Source organism: Notothenia rossii (assembly GCF_949606895.1).
Source record: "Notothenia rossii genome assembly, chromosome: 8".
In the NCBI taxonomy this organism is placed as follows: domain Eukaryota; kingdom Metazoa; phylum Chordata; class Actinopteri; order Perciformes; family Nototheniidae; genus Notothenia; species Notothenia rossii.
Genome location: NC_136906.1, coordinates 40,092,837 through 40,112,958, shown reverse-complemented (window position 1 = coordinate 40,112,958; position 20,122 = coordinate 40,092,837). Strand labels below are relative to the sequence as shown.

The 20,122-nt window shown below is 42.3% G+C and overlaps 2 protein-coding genes across 13 annotated transcripts in view; both read left to right on the top strand.

The window, feature by feature from the left end:
* Positions 1 to 20,122, top strand: part of wipi1 (WD repeat domain, phosphoinositide interacting 1) — a 56,453-nt gene that overhangs the window by 11,840 nt on the left and 24,491 nt on the right. For 4 of the 9 annotated variants that reach the window (XR_013801898.1, XM_079646106.1, XM_079646103.1 and 1 more), the window contains exons 2-3: positions 16,758 to 16,840; positions 18,430 to 18,599. Coding sequence is in view for 8 of the 9 variants with exons in the window: in XM_079646106.1 (XP_079502232.1) it covers positions 16,758 to 16,840; positions 18,430 to 18,599 (253 nt within the window). In the remaining variant the exon portion in view is untranslated. Of the gene's footprint in view, positions 1 to 12,592; positions 12,879 to 13,098; positions 13,121 to 16,757; positions 16,841 to 18,429; positions 18,600 to 20,122 lie in introns of those variants that run through there. The other 5 variants (XM_079646107.1, XM_079646109.1, XM_079646110.1 and 2 more) reach the window with 5 other exon arrangements.
* LOC307016778 (zinc finger MYM-type protein 1-like) lies at positions 814 to 10,731 on the top strand. 4 transcript variants are annotated; one of them, XR_013801896.1, is made up of 3 exons: positions 814 to 6,692; positions 7,366 to 7,449; positions 7,594 to 8,184. XR_013801896.1 is itself a non-coding variant. In XM_079646101.1 (3 exons), exon 3 carries the CDS (start codon positions 8,205 to 8,207, stop codon positions 10,050 to 10,052), a length of 1,848 nt encoding a protein of 615 aa, XP_079502227.1. In that variant the 5' UTR covers positions 853 to 6,692; positions 7,366 to 7,449; positions 7,594 to 8,204; the 3' UTR covers positions 10,053 to 10,731. The 4 variants fall into 4 exon arrangements, 2 of the variants coding, with proteins under 2 accessions (XP_079502227.1, XP_079502228.1); XM_079646101.1 differs by having other exon boundaries at positions 853 to 6,692; positions 7,594 to 10,731; XR_013801897.1 differs by lacking the exon at positions 7,594 to 8,184 and having other exon boundaries at positions 7,366 to 7,577.

Below are 20,122 nucleotides of genomic sequence, written 5' to 3'. Positions count from 1 at the left end.
GGAGAAGATCAAGCTCTGGCAGAGCAAATGTGAAAAAGGGGATACAAGTTGTTTCCTGCAGCTGAACGCATACATTGCTACTGGTGAATGTGATGTGACAGAGCTCCAATTGTGAAAATAGTACACACACATTTGTCCAAGCTCAAGAATGAGTTCAACTCCTACTTCCCTGATATTGACAACAAGTCATCCACACTGGCCTGGGTGCGTAATCCATTTGTGACGTGCATTAACAGCAGCATTCCCGCCAGACTGCAAGAAGACCTCATAGATGTGTCCTCAGATAGGAGCCTGAAGATGAGGTACTCAAGCACACCACTGACACAGTTCTGGTGTGGTGTGGAGAAGGAGTATCCTGAATTGGGGAAACATGCCCTGAATGAACTGTTGCCTTTTGGGTCCACATACCTGTGTGAGGTGACATTCTCCGCCATGACCCACATCAAGACTAAACACAGGAACAGACTCAACTTGGAGAATAACCTGGTCACAGCTGTTGCAACAATCTCCCCCAGACTCACAAAACTGATGAGGGAGAAACAGGCTCAAGTGTCACATTAATTGTTACCTTACTTTTTTTTTTAAGTCTTTAAACAATGGCTATTATAATGTATATGATTAGTTATGATTGAATATGATTTAAGTGTCACCTTAATTGTCGCATTGGGTCACACAGACAAAAATATCCCCCTCTTCTCTATCTCTCCTCGTCACTTCTCTCCTTCTTCCACTCCCAGGTTTCACCTTAGCTACACAAACACACATTTCACACACACACACACACACAGACACACACCACACACACACACACACACACACACACACACACACACACACACACACACACACACACACACACACACACACACACACACACACACACACGTATGGGCCGCCGTGCTAATTTTAATGTGGGCCGCCGTGCCAATTTGACTATACACTGCTCTGTCATGTCATGGTGGCTGGTGGCTATCCATGGTGAATGGTGTGTCAGATATGTAGTCATATTATTAGGCTATGTTTTCGTTGTCCTTGTGGTTTGTTGGACATTATGTCATATTATATTATTATATGATATATATTTTGCTTCTACTATATTTCGTTTCTATACCCTTTGTAGAAACGAAATCTTAAATATTACACCTTTTCTTTGGTTACTTTTCTTTCAAACGTTGTTTTAAATTGTAATCTTGACTGAGCGACTTTTTACGCACAAGCGTCAGATTACCACCCCGGACTCTGGATATAATGTCAAGCTTTATTGGGTTTAAAGGGCCAGGTCATGTGGTCCCGCCCCCCGGCCCGGGTCTGATATGTACTACACACACACACACACACACACACACACACACACACACACACACACACACACACACACACACACACACACACACACACACACACACACACACATACACACACACATCTGATTATTACGGTATATGGTTATTATATCCCTCTCACATTTTTATATTCAGATCTAATTCTATATTTATTTATTTCTGCTATTACCCTGCCCATACCTATATCCCCCTCCCCCATGCTGCTATGACACCCACATTTACCAAAGGGGATCAATAAAGGAATATCTCATCTGATTGTATCATATCGTATCGTATCGCATCGTATCTCATCTCATCTCATCTTATCTTAGTTTTGTAGCAGATTCTTCAGTGCTTTGTTAACTTAATGTTACAATGGGAATGAAGTGATGATGTCATACCTCAGAACTAAAGCTTTACTTCAATAAATTGCCAACCTGTGTGACCATGTGAGTTTATCCGCACACACACACACACACACACACACACACACACACACACACACACACACACACACACACACACACACACACACACACACACACACACACACACAGCTGGTCTGCCACAATATATAGACTATTAATATATCCTGGGGATCACCAAGATTGATTGCGTAGTAGGGGGTACTTTAGGTTGGCTTGAAATGCTTTGGGGGTACAGTACTCAAAAAAGGTTGGGAACCACTGCTCTAAAGTACCGCAGTCTCTTCTCTCCTAAGTCCTTTTGAATTCTCCTATCCACTATCCCTTAACCCCGTGACGTTTCACTCAGAGGTCAAGGAATAGGAAATAGGGTTAGAACTTAGGAGCTGATTTTTAAACTATCCGACCGCAACCATTGACTCCTCGGTCCTCCGGTAGTGACCCGGAAATGAATTTCAGCGCGCCATGTTGAAGGACATCTAATTTCTCTAAATGCACTTAGAGGACGGTTATGTCTAGAAAGGATCCGTCTTGTGTAAATATGACATCATGTTCTCGTTGTAACTCTCGTTGGAGTGGCTCGGAAACACATCTACAGCAGTAACATGATGCAACATACACATTAATGCAGCAGGATAATAGTAAAACACTGAAAGGGAACCTTTTATTGCACCAGGAGCTATCTTGGGACTTGTACTGCGACAACGTTGACTTGCCTGTGAATACAAAATAAACCATAGTGTTGGTGATCTACAGTGTTGTCATGCTTCTTTGAATAGCAAGACCGCTAACACCCTATTTCAACAATCACACTACCTGTCATTGACATAATTAATAGATAGTTTAGCTTCTCACCATCATTTGCTGTGGCCCACTGATGTTAACGATCGTAACTGAAAGGCTGCATGCCAAACGTAAACAATCAGCCACATGACTTGCAAACTCTCGCGAGAGTTTTACACAAGACGGATCCTTTCTAGCCATAACCTTCGAGGACCGAGGAGGATCGAGCATCGAGGAGGCTCTCTGGAGGAGCTCTAACCGAGGAGACACTGATCAAAATCGATTATTCGGCAGCCCTGGCGAATAATAATCGATTATTCGACCGACCCCGACCCCGAACCCCCACCCCCCCCCCCCCCGCGGGAGAGGAAAAAAAAACTCAGACAAAAGGAATTCCGTTGTTTTCTTTACTGGAACATGTTTAACAGTAGGCTACAAACAAAATAAACGACACATAGACTAGGGTGACCAAACGTCCTCTTTTGCCCGGACATGTCCTCTTTTCACGCCCTGTCCGGGCCGTCCGGGGGGAGTTTATAAATTCATGAAAATGTCCGGGTTTCGCGGACCGTTTGCATGTACTTAAATTGACTGGCGCATTGCACAGAATACTACGGTACTCTGTTGCGTGTGTGACGTAATCCCTGAGTCTGAAGCTTTGTGGGCGGCTCTACAACTACGCTGACACACAAACAGAGGAAGGAGACAGAGCGGACCGCAGCTCACATTCACAATGCCAAAGCGCAAATGTACTTTTACAGATGAATTGCAGAAGAAATTCCAAATGTACCGACCCGGTCGGAACAAATGGGAGGCGGAGTGCACCGTGTGCAAAGCTTGCACATATGTGTGTGTGTCCAATAAAGGTGCAGGCGATCCTAAAGCGCACATGGACACAGACAAACATAGGAAAGCTGTGCAAGGTGAGAGTTTGTCGGCAAAGTTGAAAGACTTCTTTGTTAGACCAGGCAAAACAGAGGATGCTGTAAATGCAGCGGAGGGTGCGTTTGCATTTCAAACTGTGAAACATCACAACAGCTACAGATCTATGGATTGCACAAGTGCCTTGCTAAAAAAAGCATTTCCAGACTCTGACACTGCCAAAAAATTCAGTAGTGCGCGCACTAAAACCGAAGCCATTGTCAATGGTGTTATAGCGCCCCACTCGATAGATGTCGCACATGAAGCACTCAAAGAAATCCAGTACTGTGGTGTTTCTACAGACGGGAGTAACCACGGAGCAGTGAAAATATTCCCAATCATAATCCATTACTTTGACTGGAAGAGGGGTGGCATGCAAACAAAATTAATCGAGTTTAAAGACACACCAAATGAGACAGCAGAAACCATTGCACAATATCTCATTGAAACATTGGCAAAAAACAATTTGTCTGAAAAATGCATTGCATTTACTGGCGACAATTGCAACACAAACTTTGGAGGAATCCGACGGGATGAAGGGGGAAAGAATGTATTTGCCAATTTGAAGAGGTTGCTGCAGAAGAACACTCTGATCGGTGTGGGTTGCCCAGCACACATATTGAATAATTGTGTTCATCATGGGGCAGACACAATAGATATTGACCTTGAGAATATCATGTTCAAAATCTACCAGTACTTCCACATTTACACTCTGCGCACTGAGAGCCTGAAGGAGTACTGTGATTTTGTTGACATTGAATACAGAAGGATGCTTTCTCACAGCAAGACAAGGTGGCTGTCATTGTTCCCAGGCATTGAGAGGATGATACAGATGTTTCCAGCCTTAAAGGCATTCTTTCTGTCTCTGCAAAAACCACCCATAGTGATCAAGAAGTTTTTTGAAAACGAATTCAGTGAGATCTACCTCTGGCACATGCACTCACTCATGTCTGCGTTCCACACCCACATTCAAGACATGGAAAAGGAGAAGAACTCCATTATGGAGGTAAAGAAAATCATGAACAGCATCCACATCATTCTTCTTGAACGCAAGAGCAACAACTTCATGTCCCTTAAAGTTAAGGGACTACTGGCACAAAAGCGTAGTGATGGACTTGGTAAGGAATATGACCAGTTCTGTGCTGATGTGCAAGGCCTGTACAGTACATGTCTGGAGTATCTGGAGAAGTGGATGACTCCCATGGAAGAGTTCTCCACATTCACGTGGATGGATCTGAGTGAGCCACCAAAGTGGAATGATGTGGAGGCCTGCATCAAGTTCCTAGGAGAGAAGGGGGTGGTAATTGGTGATGTCAAGTGTTTTGACCAGGTCACCAATCTGAAGAGATTCACAGAAAGGTGCAACCGTGATGAGGAGTTCAGTGGAATGCAGGTGCACCAGAGGTGGACCAAATATTTTGAGAAGGCCAAAAGCATTGCATGTTACTCAGAACTACTGAAGATTGCACAGTTTGTCTTTGCACTTTCCTCTCACAATGCAAATGTTGAGAGGGTTTTCTCACTGATGCAGAGCCAGTGGACAAAGGAGAGGAACCAGCTGTCTGTTGAGTCACTGAAGCGGATTCTATTCGTGCAATACAATTTGAAAGACATGTCTTGCAAAGACTTTCATGCTTGTTTGTTGAGCAACCGAAACCTGCTGGGAAAGATCAGCTCCACAGCTAAATATCGATGGGCAGACAAGGAGGTTGAAGAAGAAAAGCAGGATGAAGAAGATTTAAGTATGCAGCTATGCAGAGAGAGAAAGCTATGTAGCTGTGGGAGAGAAACTTTTAACTTTTAATTTTAAATTGGGACCCTAGAAATCTGTTTGAAGCTAGAAATATGTGAAAAGTTGTCGTTTCACTGTGGTTGTTTACAATGACAGGGCCTGGAATTGTGTTTACAAACATTTAAAGTTGGCTTATATTTGTTTCATGGTGCCTCAAAATGTGTTTGGTTTGATTTAGGTAATCAAATGTTATGTTATGTTATGTTCACTAATAGCAATTATGCAAATGTGAAATCCAAAACTGCATAGTGCACTTTTAAAATAATTACATTAGTATCTTTGTGAGGTTACTGTTTTATTGTTTACATTGACAAGATACAAAGAGATTATTTGTTAAAGCTGGATTTTCTATTTTCTACTATTTCATAGATTTTGTTATTTATTTTTTGTCTAGTAAGACTTGAAAAGAGAGCTATTATTTTGTTACAGGATGATGTTTAAGTTATTCTTGTGCATTTGAGATTTGTCAGAGATAATTCTAGGCATAATAAAGCATGTTGATTGTTGAGTAACCTTGGTTTGGTGTGTCTTTGGTTATAGAGAGATATTATTGTGTTATATACAGTAAAATAATATAAATAATAATTGTATATCCATACAGAGGAGGCATACTTTAAAATAAGGCATCTTTGAGTAAACGTTGAGTATCATTAAGTATCTCGAGGCTGGGGGCAGCATGTCCTCTTTTTTGGAAATCAAAATATGGTCACCCTAACATAGACCAACATCAACATGATGTTGGTTTATTTTTTGTTATTTTCTAAAGTGCCTGCCATTGCCTGTATTTGGAGATGCGCTATGCTCTGTAACCTCTTTGGCGTGCTTCGCACTCAAATGCAAACGCATTGTTGAGGTTGAGCTGTGATAGAGCAACGTCTTTTCGCAGAGCTTGCATTTAACTTCCTTTGGACTTGTAAGTTCGAAGTAGTTCCACGAAGAGGAACTCTTTTTACCTGCCGCTTTGTTCATCTTTAGTCGCACGTGTGCAGGGCCGGCCCTTCCCACTGGCGAACTAGGCGGTCGCCTAGGGCGCCAGATCTGGAGGGGCGCTGCCGCGCTGCGCTGGGAGAAAAAAAAAATTAATAAAAAAAATTTAAATTATTTTTATTCAGCCAAATGTTCTGCCCTTGATGTAATACATTTACAATAATTGAACAAAGTAAACACCCTTTGCACCCCGGGCCGGCGTCAACATTTTGCATTTGCCCTGTACGATGGGCGCTGTAACTGTAAGTGATGAAAGGGGGGGATGGTCGCTTATTATCAGGCACCCACAGGCCGTGGCTCACAGCCAAAGTGACGCGGCAGCTCCAGCTGAAAGTGTCGGAGATCGCAACGATCGCAACAGAAAGAGGCAAAACATTAGCATTATGAAAAGGTCCAAGCCTTCTGGGGCAACGGGAAGGAAACGGAAAAAAGAACAGGAGGAATCGAAAGTCAAAGACAGAGGTAAGTCGGCTTGTGCAAAAAAAAAAATTCAGTATGTACTGTACCGTTAGACATTTGATTTTAAGCTAGCTAGCTAGCTAAGGAGGTAGCCATGATACAGCTTTGATGCCATGCTAGCAGCGAGCCTCTGATACAGAATGATAGATACAAATGATTTTAAGTTTTTATTTATGTGTTATTATTCCTATATAATCTTTTTGTAAATATCCTACTTTTATATTGTGATAGCTGTAAATTGATCCTCCAATAGTGTTTAATTTGTCAGATAGTTTATTTTCACGGTCAACTTGTGTGTATATATATATATTTATTTTTCTGTTTATTTTCTATTATATATTTTTTATTTTCTGCACTTTTTAATGTCTAATTATTGTGCAATGCTTTGTTTTATATGCTGATGTAACGAAATAATGTTAATGTTAGCCAGAAGAAAGCTATCTGGATAACTGCTCCTTTGTATAAAGTGAGGCTGACCAACCAATATGGGCATGTGTTATTATTTAGTTGTTACTTATGTTTGCAAATGATCTCCTGGGGCAGCAGAACCTCACTTTTATATAGGCCAGTTGTGAACTTGCATACAGCTGAGGCAGATTGCAGCAGTTATTTTTGCCTGACTGTATATAAATGTTTTTGCTTGTAATGTGCTAATATCTACCCTATAAATGTCCAGCTGCACTTGAGAAATACCTCAAAAAGCCCCCAGTTGCTGGAGAAGGAACATCTGATCTCCCATGTACATCACACTCTGAAGAATGTAAGTTTTGCCAAACATTTATGGTCTCTGTGTAATCGTTCATACACTACTTTTTTGTCATTATTATTATTGTTATTATTATGATAAATAATGAAAACTGAAGCATGAATAACTTATTTGCATGTTTGGATTGCCTGCCTGCAGGTGAAGGAATAACGAGCATAGTATGTGAGTCCACCATTGCAGCCCCCTCAGATCCTGCTGACTGCCCAGGCCCATCTGCAGTCCCCTCAGATCCTGCTGACTGCCCAGGCCCATCTGAGTCCACCATTGCAGTCCCCTCAGATCCTGCTGACTGCCCAGGCCCATCTGCAGTCCCCTCAGATCCTGCTGACTGCCCAGGCCCATCTGAGTCCACCATTGCAGTCCCCTCAGATCCTGCTGACTGCCCAGGCCCACCTGAGTCCACCATTGCAGTCCCCTCAGATCCTGCTGACTGGCCAGCACTGAGTGATACAGTGAGGATGGAGTTAGTCAGACGTGGGCCATATCATTTAAAATCCGACTTCACTTTTCCTAAAAAGGATGGAGGGAGAAGTTGCCATCATCACTACTTTTACAGAAGATTAGTGAATGGAGAGACAATCAAGAGGAGCTGGGTTGTGTATTCCAAGAAAAACTAAAGTATTTACTGCTTTTGCTGCAAGCTGTTCTCCCAAAAAGAGTACCAACTAATCAGCAGTGGACTAAATGACTGGAAAAATTGCACTGACAAACTAAAAACACATGAGAACAGCCCAGAACACTCTAGGCACATGACGTTGTGGAAGGAACTGGAGACTCGACTTGAAAAGGGCCTAACTATAGACAAGGTAGAAATGGCACTTATGGAGGCTGAAAAGAGGAAGTGGCGTGAAGTCCTGACCAGGTTGGTGGCAATAATTCAGTCGTTGGCAGAGCGAAATATTGCCTTTAGAGGGACGACAGAAACACTTAACCAGCCAAATAATGGCAACTTCCTGAAGGAGGTAGAGCTCATGGCGAAGTTCGACCCAGTCCTCAAACAGCATGTTGCTGAGGTCCAAAGAGGAACCACCAATATTTCCTATTTGGGAAAAAGAATTCAAAATGAACTGATAGATTGCATCAGTGGGAAGATTGGGGACCATATGGTCAAGGAAATCAAACAATCCAAATACTTTTCAATTATTTTGGATTGCACCCCAGATTTGAGCCATACAGAGCAACTATCAGTCATTATTCGACTAGTTACAACCCAGGACACGCCCCAAATAAAAGAACATTTTATGGGGTTCCTTGAGGTAGAACAGTCCACTGGAGAAAGCCTTTCAACCCTGATTCTAAAGAGATTAGAACAGCTTGATATCCCTTTTGAAGACTGTAGAGGGCAGTCTTATGACAACGGTGCAAATATGAAAGGAAAGAGGAAAGGAGTCCAAGCCAGACTTGTTCAAATCAATCCAAGGGCTTTATTTGTGCCATGCGGAGCACATACATTGAACCTGGTGGTAGCTGATGCAGCAAAAAGCTCTGCAGAAGCCACTAGCTACTTTGGCTACCTGCAGAAGCTTTTCACACTCTTCTCTGCCTCCACTCAGAGATGGTCCATCCTAAAAAGCCATGTGAACATCACATTGAAATCATGGTCTGATACCAGATGGGAGAGTCGGATCAACAGCATAGAGGCTGTAAGGTATCAGGCTGCAGAAGTCAGAGATGCACTTCTAGAGGTGAGGGATAAAGCCACAGATGGAGTCGTAAAAATTGAGGCACAATCTTTGGCTGAAGAGGTTGGATCATACCGCTTTGCAATATGCACTGTGGTATGGTATGACATCCTGACCAACATCAAACATGTCAGCAAAATGTTGCAATCAGTGTCAATGCAGCTGGATATTGCTGTTGACCTCCTGAGAAAAACAGAAGTTTCTTTGGTCAGCTACAGAGGCAATGGATTTGCTTCTGCCCAAGCATCTGCCAAAGACATCTGTGGCCAAATGAATGTGGAAGCTGTTCTCAAGCAGAAGAGGCTGAGATCAACCAAGAGACAGTTCTCCTATGAGTCCCAGGAGGAGCAAGTGAGTGATGCACCAAAGAAACTCGAAGTTTCTTTTTTCAATATGGTGGTGGATGTTTCCATTGCATCACTGCAGGAGCGATTCAAGGCCTTAGGTGAAGTAGAGAAAAAGTTTGGGGTGCTACTCAACTTCCCTGACCTGCCAAAGGAAGATCTGACGAAGCAGTGTGAAACACTCAGCAACACCCTGAGCTGGGGTGGGCAGTCAGACCTGGATAAGAGGGAACTTGCACTGGAGATGCAGAATTTCCCAGCTTTGCCAAAAGCCAACATGACTACCCTGGAACTTCTGACTTTCCTACAGGAGAAGAAAATGAACGAAGTGTATCCAAATATGTGGGTGGCCCTCAGGATCGCTGTCACTATTCCAGTGACAGTTGCTGCTGGGGAGAGGAGCTTCTCCAAATTGAAGCTCATTAAAACATACCTGAGGTCGTCAATGGCTCAAGAACGCCTCAATGGATTAGCTTTAATAAGCATCAATCGCAAGGTTTCGGGGCAAATATCATTTGACGACACAATAAATGAATTTGCAGCAAGGAAGTCCAGACGTGTCCGACTTTAAGGATGTGGACTAATTAAAGGACACAATAACATAGCAGAGACTTGTTGTTCTGATTGCCTGTTTCATTTGATTTATAGTGTGTGTAATGTTGTTCATTATCTTAATTTATTTGCAATAACCTCAGTTGTAAGAGCTCCGTTGGCTATATTTTTGTCCACGTTTGCACTTTCTTTTCTTGAAGTTTTAAGAGAAGCTACTTTTGTTTGATGAGTGATTTTCATTTAATAACTACAATAATAATAATAAGGATAAAATACATAAAAAATATGTTACATTTATTTGTTATTGGCTGTGGGTTATTGGTTATGTTCACATACTTATTTGGTTATTAAAATGTAAACCAATCTTTTTCATATGGGTGTTTAGAGTTGTACCCCTAGATCTAGTCTCTAGTAATTCTGCTCAAAGTGCACCAGATTGAAGCATTTTACTTTAAAATGTTAAAACAAATCTTTCCGAAGGGGGCATACCCCTGGACCCCCCTAGAGGATGTGACATCCACCCCCCAATTAAAACATGTTCATACAATAATGAATACATTTGAAACCTTCTTTATGTATATTACCTATGTCAATAAGTTTCAGTTTTTGTAGTGTATTGGTCTTTTGTAGAGATTTTTCATTTATTCTTTATATATTCTATTGTGTATTGCTTGGAGGCGGGGGGGGGCACCAAATCATAATCTCGCCTAGGGCACCAAAATGTCTAGGGCCGGCCCTGCACGTGTGAGGGAGAGGGGGGGTCGGGACGGGGGCGGTGTGTAGCGTGCTGCAGCAGCAGTCTGCTCTGCACGCAGGCTTCCTCCAAGTTTACAGTAAAACAAACTGGTGGTGTGACCAATGGCCATTTACAATTATTAATACTATTACTATTATTAGCATTAGTCTATATTTTGGTTGAAACTAAGCCAGAAATTTAAAAAATAATAATAAAAAAATATATAAATAAAACGATTAAAAAAAATAATATTCGATTATGGAGACTGTAACGAATAATCGAATAATCACTGGCATCCCTTGCCTACACACTGTACCACACACACACACACACACACACACACACACACACACACACACACACACACACACACACACACACACACACACACACCTACACACTGTACCACACACACCTACATACTGTACCACACACACCTACAGCTCCTAAAGCATAATCAGGCTACAGCCGTTGTGTATTTTATTATGTGAAGCAATAAATGGTCTTAGAAAAATATCGACTCTTTGTTTGTAGTTATCTACTAAACTACAGCATACAAATACAGAAAGTAATGTTGGCCTGTTATACTGAGCGATATATATTTTACACACTGCTCTGCTTTCTGCACGGACCTCACAGCTGTTCTCACTGTAAACATTGTGTCGCGATGAAAGCAGTTACTAAAATAATATCCAGGGGATGCATGCAGAGCTGTCATTGGCTGAGATAAGTCACGCCTCCACCGTTCCCGGAAATGCATCCGCAGAGGAGCCATGGAGGATGCATCGGTGTATCCTCGGTTATAGCTCCTCCAGAGAGCCTCCTCAATGCTCGATCCTCGGTCCTCGAAGCGCATTTAGAGAAATGAGATGTCCTTCAACATGGCGCGCTGAAATCCATTTCCGGGTCACTACCGAAGGACCGACGAGTCGAGGGCCGTTTCTCAATCGCGAGGATGCTTGCTTGATAGAACACATAGCCGTGGGAACATGTTTCAAATGGGGGGTGCTGTGGGGATGACACCAGGGCTGGTTCTGACCAATGTGCTGCCCTATAGCAGACCCAGCGTCATGGGCCGCCCACCCAGGATTTGGGCCCGCCCATCCAGGATTTGGGCCCGCTGTTTTAGGCCCAATCCCAAACCACTCCCTCGACCCTACCCCTCCGTGACGGAGTGAACTCCGTCTGTAGCCACACTCGCAACTCAACGAGGCTCCCTCCTGTCAGATGGAGGGAGTAAATACAGCGGCAAGCTTTGCGACGGCCTCCCCTCTCTCCGGCAGAAACAGGAAATGCCGTAACTGTATGGCACAACGGTTTCAAATCAGCATCTCTTGGAATAAACATTTAAATTAATAACTCAAATAAAACTCCAAACATCTTTCATTGTGTTACTTTTTTGTGAAGCTCTTTTAGTTTTAAACCTGATGTTTATAAGCTTCTTAGTTTTTGCAACAGTCTGTAAATATACACAACTTTATAATAAAATCCACACATTTACCTTTTTCTAGACTAAACACAGGTATGATCCTAAGTTAAAAAATATGAGGTTATCATGAGGTTATTATCATCGTAGTTTATCAGTGGATGTTTGCTGGAACTACTTGTTAACAGCTTGTTTCCTGACACACACAGCGTGACTCCGGTCAGGTAAAGACCGGTCTCAAGTCAGCACCGCTGCAGACCAGGGGCGTCGCCAGGGGGGAGCTAGTGCTGAAGCACCTCCCAGAATTGCCAAAGCACCCCCTAAGCACCCCCAAGAAATATATGTTTTTTTTCTTTTCGGAAATTATTATTTTTATTAAATTAAATTTGAAAAATTATTGATTACATCAATGCAAATGTGAAACAAACAAATGTTTGACCAAAAACATAAAGCCAACACAGGTGATATGATTAGGCCAATGGCCAGCACCCATTAGATTTTTGACCTACCCATAGGCTAAATTACTTTGTGACACTTGAGTGACTTCCTGTTAGCTTGAGCGCCAAATTATTTGCTAACAGCAAAGTGACAAATGGATCGTTTTTTAGTCCTTAAACGTCCACGTGTGGACACTCAATCAAAACCACCTGAAAGCGAGAGGGATTCTGCACATAATAGGCCTCGTGAGTACAAGTAGCTTACTTCTGGCTCTCTGTGTTTCATTCAAGCTCTGCTCTGTGTGTGTGTGTGGCACGAGCCATTTTGTGTGCGTGCGCAAGCACCGGTGGGTCTCGACCGGAGATCGTTGTGGTTATCATCTGGGGCTAGCTAGCCAAGCTAACGGATATAATGAGCTTTTTCAACAACAAGGTGGAGGGAGAACTCTCTCCTGTCAGACTGAGTGTCTCAGATAACCTCAGCTCAGGTGAAGTAAAGGACTCTCAGTGTTTAGATAGTTAACTTTAGTCTAGTTATCTCAGTGGGTCTCAAACGGTTTGTTTTAAAAGAGGAGTGATTTGTAAAATATCTATAAAGAAATAGTAAATCTGTTTACAGTTCTGTTTCATATGTATATTGAGAGATGTATCCATAGATCTCTTCATGTTGCTCTCAAAGTGCACCAGATTGATGCTTTTAACTTCAATATTAAAAAAAAAATCTTCCCAGGGGAGCATGCCCCCGGACCCCACTAGAGGAGGTGACGACCCTCCTAAAGGAGGTGAGGTCCACTCCCCACTTGTAAAAATAGCACTTTACCCCTGCTTACACCTATATGCCGCGAGCTGATTACCGAGCCCTCATTGTAACAGTCGCGGGTACACTGTGTGTGTGGGTAGTGTTGCAGTCACACTTGCCAACCTTGAGACCTCAGAAATCGAGAGCATTTCAAAATGCAAAATGGGGGGGGGGGGGGGGGGGGGGTGCTAGTGGATTGCCGGAGCTGTTAGATTAACATTAACATGCTTATATTGTAGTTCTAAGTGCGATGCCTTGCGGCCTGTAGCACCATCCTTGATGGAGCATATGTGTGGGCAGGAAAGGAATGAGCAGAGAGTAGAGTAGTTGTCGATTTTTGTTCTGTTTTCTGTGACTATCTGCCTCACCCTCTCAGACTTTCAGTTGCGCGGACTACTAAAGAGATGTGTTTCCATGAAACCAAACAATGGTGTAGCTGTATTAAAGTCCGAGTGGAAACAGTCCTGAGTAAATCTGATTTTGTCAGAAATCGGGAGAAATATGACCCCGGGAGGAATCCGAGAGAGGGCAATGAAAATCGGGAGGGTTGACAAGTATGGTTGCAGTAGAACATTCAACTGTAGCGCTGGTGCATTAATGGGAAACCCTTAAAGTTTGAGCACCCTCTATGAAACGTCAAGCTACCCCACAGCACCCCCTAGAGAAAATCTCTGGCACCGCCACTGCTGCAGACTCGCTGTTTGAGGGATTGATAGCCCACTCCCCCTCCACACCGCTCCACACTCGTTGGTTTGGAACAGCCCTTAATATGGCGGACCCTCCGCGATAACGCGCAAACGGAGGGGTAGGGTGTAGGGGGTGGTTTGGGAATGGGCCTCTATCAGGGCTGAATACAAAATTAATTGTTTTATTATTATGTTTATTGTTGTTATTTGTAGGGCTTTGTCCTAATATATATATATTTTTTTAAACTATGTTGAAAGATTAAGTTTAATGTCATTTTTTTATTTTGCTATGAAATTCTGAATGAAAGGATGCGCGCGAGACTGGTTTTTCGTGTGGGTTTTTGAGTGAGATGCAGCACAGCAGCCTGTCAGTTTACTCTTGCTAGGTTAGTTTGGCTATTATCATTTATATTTATCTGCAACAATGGATATCAGGAAGTGGTTCATGAAAGGAATATGGCAACTCAGCGCCAGATGCAGGCACATTAGAAGAAATCAGTTACGTTACCAACGAGCTAGCAAGCCAGCCAGGGACAAGGGAGGCTGGCAATCAATTATATTTTGAAAAGAAATTGACTCTCAAGCCGGCTCTCTCACAAACTCCGGCTCTGTGCGCAAGCAGACCGCTGCACACACTCTGTCTCTCTCTCTCTCTCCCTTTCTCTCAGTCGCTCAACCTCACTCCACCCTGTGTGCGCTCCTCAAGTTTGCCTGCGTGCTTGCCCAAGTTGGCACAGCGCTACAAATGTGCCACAAAACCAACCAATGGATGTAGCCTATAATAAGACCGTCAACAGCCTTATGGCAACCTAAAACCCCCCTGTTTCCGTAACAACAATTCACGAGCGCCTCCCTCACCCCTCACACCCCCCACCCCCCTTGACAAATCTCGAGCGTCTAACATTTCCAATAACCTACCATAGCAAATAACAAATAAATGTAACTTATTTTATTTTTGTTGGTCATTCATATCTTATTTTACCAGTTAACATTTATGTATGCATATTTTTGTATCTCTCCAACTTTAAACAATATGTTTGGTTTACTATCCTATAGTATACATTGGAATGATTTCAAACCTGTTTTTATTTATCCTAATAATTATAAAGGTGTGCCTTGGAAATATTTGTTTACATAAATTGTGATCAAAACGTTTGAGACTTACTGAGATAACTTAGACTAAAGTGAACTATTGGTCCGTGCGCAAAGCATTGTGGGGATGTTAAGGACGCAAAGTCTACCCATGTGCAGCCTCGTATGCTGGAGATTGGAACAGTCCTTCAGCGGCACTCGATGACATAGCATCCTTGAAATATTGGCTTGGAAGCCCGTTTCCTCGAGATTGAGAAACGGCAGAGGAGTCGAGGAGGGGAAATTAGAGTATTGAGAAACCTCTCATGTGTACCTGTTATCACGTGACCTCTCTAGAGAGGTGAAGTCCCTCCCTTTCCGGGGGACCTCCATGGGACCTTATTTCGGAAAAATTATGTATTGAAGTCAATGGAGAGAGAAAGATTATCTTTCGATCCCGTTTGAATTGTGCCACAAATTACATATATGATGTTTGTCAATTTAAAAGATCATTTTAGTCAAAAAAAAAAAATTAAAATGTGTCGTAAAACTGTGAGGTAACACATTTGTTTGTGTGAAACGCTCAATTAACTACATCTCTGGTCTCGCACACGTCACCAACACCAAGATGGCCGTCACGTTAGCACATTTCACCTCTTTCTTTCAGAATAAGGCGAAAAGTATTAAAAGAGGTGAAAATCACTACAAGTCTGGGCATGTTGAGAGCTGTACATACACACAAGGGGAGTTAGTCGGTTCCGTAAGAGCCAGCATGCGGGACCGGCTTTACAAGGTTTTGGTGAAATGTGTAACGTTAATGTACGCGACTCTGGGATTTGTAGTCTTTCTAGTTGCGTATTTTTCATAGTCTTATATTTCAACAATTTTACGACAAACTGTGACTTTTTTGACATGGAAATGATTTTTTAAGATTGACAAACATCATGTGTAATTCATGGCACAATTCAAACGGGATCAAAAGATAACCTTTCTCTCTCCATTGACTTCAATACATTATTTTTCCAAAATAAGGTCCCATGGGGCGGAAGTAGAAGGGCGGGACTTTGCCTCTCCATACCATTACTAAGGTTACTTTATAAGTACAGGACAACTGCATCTCTAGGACGACTGAGACAACTGCATCCACTGAGGGACAGTGTTTGATACAATTCAAAGTAAACGCATCAAAGGGATCTATTTGTTAACTTCTTTCATTCGTTCTGAGGGTTGTTGGATTAGATCTCCAGCTGATCCTTTTGTTTCAAGAAGGCATATTTCTTATGCAAGACAATTTCCACCACTAGGGGTCGCTCTGTAGTAAAGACAAGGGAAGGGATGTGATGAATAAGTGAATGCACCCTTATTAAGGGCTTGCTAGATGTGTACGAGTTGTACTGATGGTGTGTGTGTGTGTGTGTGTGTGTGTGTGTGTGTGTGTGTGTGTGTGTGTGTGTGTGTGTGTGTGTGTGTGTGTTTGAGAGTGTGTGTGTGTGTGTGTGTGTGTGTGTGTGTGTGTGTGTGTGTGTGTGTGTGTGTGTGTGTGTGTGTGTGTGTGTGTGTGTGTCGCAGGTCGCTGGCTGTGGGAACAAAGACTGGCTACAAGCTGTTCTCTTTGACCATGGTGGACAAACTGGACTGTCTCCATGAGAGTGGTCAGTATGAATCTCTGTCTCACTTGCACTTGATTTCTCTGGCCCACCGGATAATGATACAGCTCTGTTGCTGTTACACTGAGACTCTGCTCTACATTGGTACTCTTGAACACACTACATGTACTTTCCGCTAACTAGGGATCAACCGCTCTTTCAACTAAAGATCAAGTCACTCAATTACTAAAATCCTTTATCTGATTCAAATACAGTTAAAATGACCAACAACAACTACATACAAAGTCAGTTCATAACAGCTTCTGGCAGACAACTCCCAGGCCCTTAAAGGTGACCAAATAAAACGGACTGTTACTTTCATTGTTACCATAGAACAGGTTGCTTTAGGTTGTTTGAAACATGGGACAATGTAAGAACAGAAGTCCACTAATTATACACCACAGGCGGTGTCATTTTTAGACATTAATCTATAACGGCATAATGTAGGTGGATCATTACGTTTCATTGATTATGGCTCATGTAATAAAAGGACAAAGACTCTGCATTGTGTGAAGTGTTGTATCAGCTCATCTGTCCCACGCTCCTCAGGTTTCTGTAAAAGCAACACTGAGATTTTGAAATGCTGACACGACCTGTTACATAATAGGTGCATTGTTGATAACCAGGTTGAGCTCTTATTGAGGTTAATCTGTTTCCACTAAATACTTTCGTTTTACATTTATTTCTTGCTACGAGTGTTCAACCTTTCCAGTGTTTGTTCCCCCTCAAATAAATCATATAAATAATCTTTAAAATATTGCTGTTTACATGATGGTGTTTACTGTATACCTTGCCATAAGAAACAGCTCTGCTGATATTGGCTTTCTGCTGTTACACTGATCAGAAAAACATAACAAAGTACAATATTTACAATGTTCATTATCTTAGTTTATTCTGAGAACGTGCTAACCGGATAAACGAGTCAAAAGCTATCTTTGCTTGATGAAAATGTATGTTGTACTGTGTGTGATAAATAGATGAATCACAATTCATCCCGAGGAGAACATGAAGGTCTGAACTGTATTTCATGACAGTCCATCCAAACGTTGTCCAGACATTTCATTTAAAAACACAAATGCACACACTGAGGTTGTGCTAGAACAGAAGACAGAGCTCACCAATAGGACACTTTATAGGACACACAGGGATTCATTGATTCATGTCAGGATGTAAAGAAAATGTCAACAAAGATCCATAGGAGTGCTCTAAAATATATTAACTTAAATCTTTATCTGGTTTCTGAATACGATCTCAACATAATGTATGTGTGTTTACCAAAAACTCCACTGCATGCTACTATTTATTGTCGGTATCGTTTCTCATGATAGAATTTGATTTCAAATTCATGTTGAAGACCACCCATTTTTATTCATCAGATCTAAAAAATGCCAGGCTGACATGTACAATGTTTATTAAATGTTGTACAAACAGATATAACCATCTGATTGAAATGTCTTTAGTTTGAAGTATCTGGAATTATTTCATCCGACCAGAAGTTAAAGAGAATTCCAGGTTCTAATATCCGAATGGTAAAGATCTAAGAGAAGCAACATAAAGCAGCGTCCCATCACTACCTGTGTTACCCGCCCCCCCAGCAGAGACTCCAGATGTGTACATCGTGGAGCGTCTGTTCTCCAGCAGTCTGGTGGTTGTAGTGAGCACCGCCATGCCGCAGCGCATGAACATCTACCACTTCAAGAAGGAGACGGAGATCTGCAATTACAGCTACCCCAACACCATCCGGGCTGTCAAGCTCAACAGACAGGTGAGCTGCCACACACACCCTCAAATACTATAGTGGATCCCTTTCTTCATAACATTTAGGAGGTCATTAGTCACTGGCCGACACGAGGGGGCAGTTTCGACTCTTGGTGAACTTGGGTTCCCTTCTAGGGTGGAAATGTCATGAAATTCCCACTATGGGTGCCTTTTCAGTGTGGAAAAAGAATGCAGTGTGGGCACAATGATAACACAGTGCATGTGTTATCAATAATAATGTTATTTTTCAGTTGAACTTACAATCCTGCCCATCCTCTTCTTTATTGCATATTCCCTTTTATTCAGTGCTCCAAGTTTTAAGAAAATTATATAATTCTTGAATCATAGAATCAGGTGTCGATATAGCCTGACCTTTAGTGTCTAGTACGGGTCAAGCTGCTGGTACTCAGAATCCTACAATCCCCATAATGCAACTCCACCGCTTGGTAAATGTCTGGATCTTCCTCATGTTTTGTATGGCAGGAGTATGATAGAGAGATGTATAGATTCCAATCATATGGGGTTTTCAGATCCCTGCAGCAAGGGCGCCGGAAGCGGGGAGGCCAGGGGGCCATTGGCCCCCCCACTTTCAGCCCTGACTTTTCAGCCCTGCCCCACAAACTGTACAAATCCCGTTTCAATAATTCTCCTCTACTCTAAAGTCACATCTAAAACGCGATCTGATCTAGCTGTGTTTATTTTGTTATTGTTGATTGTTATATTCAATCTCACTAGCTATAGGCATGTTTGAAGCTTGTAAAGGGAAGATGACAGCTCTTACTCGCCACTCTGCTGTTCCTCAGCGCCGCTCCCCCTCCCTCCTGCTGAAATTATGAATGTAAGGTGTATAGTAATCATAGATAACACAGCAGGGTCCGTTACAGTTTGTTTTTATCTGATTTCAAATAAGCAAAGTCTTGGCTTTCAGAATATTAAACTTGTTTCGGCAAATTCAGATGATAAATAGGCCTACAACTTTTAAGCTTGTGTAGCCGGTCTGGGCCTACTTCTCAGCAGACCCTTGCTACGACTCTGCGTTGTGTTGTGCGTGTTTGATGGACAAGGAGATTCGGTTGTTGTCTTTAACCGAAACTGTGGCGTATTTATTCCTCTGCATGAAGTAAACACAATAATGCAGCAGCATTAATAAACATGGACGTCTGCAACACACCAGTCTCAGTCTGCCATACATACAACTGAGAGACTAGTCCTTATAAAACATTCAGATATCAAATCTGTCACGATAGATCACAATACACTGTACAATTACAGTTACACTGGAAATGTATACACCACCGGCTAATTAGTATTTTTAGACATGTAAATAAAACAATAAAAATAAACACATAGTACAAAACACAATAGACCAAAACATGGGAGCAACAAACATACCTGCATGAAGTAAACACAATAATGCAGCAGCATTAATAAACATGGACGTCTGCAACACACCAGTCTGTGGTGGGGAAAAGACGCCATTAAACATGCTGCAGGTGCTGTGTGTGAGTCCTCACAAGTGCTGCTAAACAG